General features: G+C 29.6%; 1 protein-coding gene across 1 annotated transcript; it reads left to right on the top strand.

Annotated features, from left to right (window-relative positions):
• Positions 1-1,474: 1,474 nt before the first annotated feature.
• LOC131026070 (protein FAR1-RELATED SEQUENCE 5-like) lies at positions 1,475-3,924 on the top strand. Its single transcript, XM_057955845.1, has 2 exons — positions 1,475-2,469; positions 2,562-3,924. Exons 1-2 carry the CDS (start codon positions 1,832-1,834, stop codon positions 3,922-3,924), a joined length of 2,001 nt encoding a protein of 666 aa, XP_057811828.1. The 5' UTR covers positions 1,475-1,831.
• Positions 3,925-4,952: the final 1,028 nt, after the last annotated feature.

The raw sequence follows: 4,952 nt of genomic DNA on the forward strand, positions 1-4,952 counted from the left end.
TATTTTAAATCCAATATTTACATAACATACATGATCTTTCATTTGATATGCATATCAAATATTTTATAATTAGTCGAATTTCACAATTTTAAAAAAGAAATAAAATAGAAAAATAAGAAGTTAAAGAAAAAAAAAGATGTATAGCTTATAAATAAACCTTCATTTTTATTCTAACTACAAAATTGCCACTCAATTTTGAAATTGATTTGAAATCAATTTGAAATTGAAAACTCACTTTTTAATATAGTATAGATTGTTAAGGGTGAGTTATTTTATTTTTTTAGTGTATTGTTCTTTGAATGAGTATTTTATATATATATATATATATATATATATATATATATATGGTGCGGTTATAATGAGAACCACACTTATCGTGAGAACATAAGAACCATTAAAATCAATGCATCTACTATATAAATTAATGCATTCGCTATTAAATTTAATGCATCCGAAAATAATAAATTTTTTGATCCCTTCAGGATTCGAACCCAGGATCTGCATTCATCCACCAAGATGATGCATCCACCGTAGATCTTGATGATCGAATGGTTTAAAATGGTTCTCTGTTCTAATTTTATTTAGTGGTTCTTATTTGAACCTCTCCCTATATATATATATATATATATATATATATATATATATATATATATATATATAGGAATGGGATCATATAGATCCCATTCCTTATAATAGATCCGTAGATCCTAATATCAGCCGTTGATCTATTATTTTGTACGGTCCAGATCTGATCCGATTTTTATACCTAATTTTTAAATGCGGAAGGGTATTTTCGTCTTTTAATTCTTAGATTATATTTCGCATGCTACTTCGTTTTACCTCGTCGTCTGTTATTTTTTTACCTCGCAGTCTTCGCGCTTGTGTTTCTATATTCATTGCGATTCTCTTCATCTGTGAGAATCGTTCGTTTTCTCGTTCATGACGATTGAGGAATCAGGTATTGTTTGTTATTTGACGTTCATGACGATTCTCTTCATTTGTGAGATTATTCGTCGTTCAATTAGTTCTTATTGTGTTTTGAATTGAGGAATCATGTATTGATTATTCGTTGTTCAGTTAGTTGTTTTTTTTTTAATTCGTTGTTCTTCGTGATGAATATTATTTGTTCCTTGTATTTTTATTTTCTTTAGTTTGATGATTTTATCGTTTTTTTCTTCTGCATTATGTATAATAAATCGGAAATTACGTTTGCGTTATGTGTTGATATGAAATCTGTATTTTTTGTTTGGTTTTATTTTATTTTAACTTATGTGTTGTGCTATATTTTTTTTACGTTAAATCTTTATTTAAAATTTTGCATTTGTTTAATATATATATGCATGTTTGTGGTTCGGATTATGCACGTGTGTTTAAATACTTTATTTTGATCGGATGTATTTATTTTGCTAATATATATTATGCATTCTCGTGTTTATGAATTATGCATTTGGTTATTTGAGATTATGCATTCTCATTTTTATGCATTATGCATTTTTTTAATATATATATGCATGTTAGTGGTTAGTATTATGCATTTGTGTTTAAATATTTTATTTTTATCGGATGTATTTATTTTGATAATATATGTTATGCATTCTCTTGTTTATGAATTATGCATTTGGTTATTTTAGATTATGCATTCCCGTTGTTATGCATTATGCATTTGGATTTTTGAGATTATGATTCATTTTTATTTTTATTTTTTGCAGATGGTGTTTTTTCTGATCAGAGTTCAACTTCTGATACAGTGTTTTTACCTGAATGTGATGATGAGTTTAAACCTATTGTTGGGAAGAATTTTTCTTCATTAGATGATGGTGAAAAGTTTTATATGGCTTATGCTAAGCGTTGTGGATTTAAGTCGCGTCTTGGTGCTGTTAAGCGTAAGAAATCTGGGGTGATTATTTCTAGACTTATTTTTTGTAGTCGGGAAGGGTTGAGTAAATCTGGTGGAAATATTAGATCTAGGATGAGTACAAGAGTAGATTGCAAAGCTCGTATTATTCTTCGTGTTGTTGATGGTGGTTCTTACACTATTGTGAATTTTATTGAGGGTCATAGTCATCGATTTGTTTCAGATAATCTTCAACATTTTATGTTGTCTAATCGTAAGTTGGATCATGGGCATAAGAAGTTTGTATTGAACTGTGTTAAAACCAATATTGGTCCTGTTAAATCATTCCATTTGTTTAAGGAATTGGTTGGGGGTTATGATAAAGTTGGATGTACAGCGGTGGATTTTAAGAATTTTGCACGTGATTTGCGTGCATATGTTCTTGGTTCTGATGCTCAGATTCTATTGAATAATTTGTTCAATAAGCGTGAAATTTGTAGCGATTTTCAGTTTGAATATGCAGTTGATAGTTCTGATAAACTTACAAGGCTGTTTTGGGCTGATCCTTTATCAATTCAGAAATATGATGCTTTTGGTGAATCTGTATCATTTGATGCGACATACTCAACTAACAGGTATGCATACTTATGATATATGTTGTGCATCTTGTTATATAGCATTATGAATTGTGTTTTAAGTATGTTTTTCTTTTATTTTGTTGCTACAGATATAATCTTATATTTGTGCCATTCACTGGTAAAGATAATCATGGAAGTTGTGTGACCTTTGGTGCTGGTCTAATTTCTCATGAGGATGAGGAATCATATTCATGGGTTCTTGAGAAGTTTGTTGAATGCATGAGGAGAAGACCAAGGATGATTATTACAGATCAAGATCCAGCTTTAAAAAAATCTGTTGAACGTGTTTTATATGATACGCGTCATCGATTTTGCATGTGGCATATCATGGTTAAAGTTATGGATAAGGTTCCACATCGACTTAAGACCGATTTACAGTTTAAAAAGGATTTTAATCGTCTTGCATGGTCTGAGTTTACTGAGCCTTTGAGTTTTGAACGAAGATGGAATGATTTAATGGAGAAATATGGTTTGGTTGGTGATAAATGGTTTGATTCTATGTTTGCTCAGCGTAGTTATTGGATTCCTTCATTTTTTAGAGATTGTCATATGAGTGGGTTATTTAAGACAACGTCTATGTCTGAGAGTCAGAATAGTTTTTTCCGTAGGTATTTCAATAGGGGTGCAAATCTGATTGAATTCTTTATTCATTTTGAGCGTGCTATTGAAGCTCAAAGAAATCAGTGTGATCGTCTCAATAGTGTTGATGTTTCTTGTTTCCCAAAGTTGGTGACAGATCTGGCAATTGAAAGGCATGCAGCAACTGTTTATACTAGTGGGATGTTTGTTGAGGTTCAAAAGCAGATTGTTTCAGCTAGTTTCAGTTGCTGCATATTGGAGATTAGGACTGGTGTCGGCGAGAATGTTTATGTAGTTGAAGATGGTGAAAGTGGTAAATTTAGTGTCACTTATAATTTGGCTGACTATAGTTGCAATTGTGATTGCAAGCACTTTGTGAGGTGTGGTTGGCTTTGTTCGCATGTATTTTGTGTGTTGAAGAATGTTAAGATTCAGAGGATTCCTGATCAATATATATTAAAGCGTTGGACAAAAGGAATTTGCGTTGGTAGAAGTACAAATTCTGGTGGGACAGATACTCTCTCTCAGTTATATTCTTTAGCTTATAGTTGTATAGGTTTGGTTCAAGGTGATTCTGTAAAGATGGAGAAGTTATTTCAAACTTTGAAAGGTGTGCATGATTCTTTGTCTGTGAATAGTTCTAGCAGTTCAAATGATGATCTTTTTAATGAGTTTTATGGTGGTGCACCTCCTGAAGTAGTTGATGTTCACCCACCTGATATTGTGAAGACAAAAGGTAGTGGAAGTCGTTTGAAGTCGAGGATTGAGAAGGCTTTAAGGGATAAGAATAAACCGAAACGAAGATGTGGCAATTGCAAAGAGATGGTGAACCATGATGCTCGTAATTGTGATCAGGAATGTGCTGTTAAATAAGTTTTTTATATTTTATTTTACATTTTTTGTATAGTATTCTTGATTAAGATTTACATAAATAATTGAAATATTTCATTGTTCTACGTTTTGCGTATTATTGTTCTATATTATACGTTATTGTTTTATCTGTTATGTATTTTATTGTTAGTTAACAGTATAAGTTAGACAAAACTATTATGTATTTTCGTATATATATTTATGCATTGTTAGTTAACAGTATTTGCATTTTTTGTTTTTGATTATGCAGTATATGCATTTCTTGTTTTTGATTATGCAATATATGCATTTTTTGTTTTTAATTATGCATTGTTAGTAAACAGTGGATGCATTTTTTGTGTTTGAATATGCATTGTTAGTTAACAGTATAAGTTACACAAAACTATTATGTATTTTCGTATATATATTTATGCATTGTTAGTTAACAGTATCTGCATTTTTTGTTTTTGATTATGCATTGTTTTTTATTATGCATTGTTTTATAATATTTTATTTTAGTGTTTAGTTTTTAGTGTTTAGTTTAGTGTTTAGTTTTTAGAGTTTAGTGTTTAGTGTTTAGTTTTTAGGGTTTAGTGTTTAGTTTTTAGGGTTTAGTTTTTAGTTTTTAGTGTTTAGGGTTTAGTGTTTAGGGTTTAGTTTTTAGTTTTTAGTGTTTAGTGTTTAGGGTTTATTTTTAATTTTTTAATTTTTAGTTCTTAGTGTTTAGTTTAGTGTTTAGTTTTTAGGGTTTAGTTTTTAGTTTTTAGGATTTAGTTTTTAGTGTTTAGGGTTTAGATTTTAGTGTTTAGGGTTTAGTGTTTTATTATGTTTAGAGATTATTGTTTAGTGTATAGGGTTTTTTTTTTTAAAAAAAATGTATTTACAAAAATAATTATTTGTAGTTAAAGTTTTATGCATTTTCATGTAGTAATATTTGCACATTAGTGTACGAAATTATGCATGTAAATTGGAGATACTGGACAAATTAAAAAAATATATGATAGCCTGGAGACATAATAAAATTTCATCAAAATATCATAATCTAGGACATC

This window comes from Salvia miltiorrhiza, chromosome 5 (genome assembly GCF_028751815.1).
Source record: "Salvia miltiorrhiza cultivar Shanhuang (shh) chromosome 5, IMPLAD_Smil_shh, whole genome shotgun sequence".
Classification (NCBI taxonomy): domain Eukaryota; kingdom Viridiplantae; phylum Streptophyta; class Magnoliopsida; order Lamiales; family Lamiaceae; genus Salvia; species Salvia miltiorrhiza.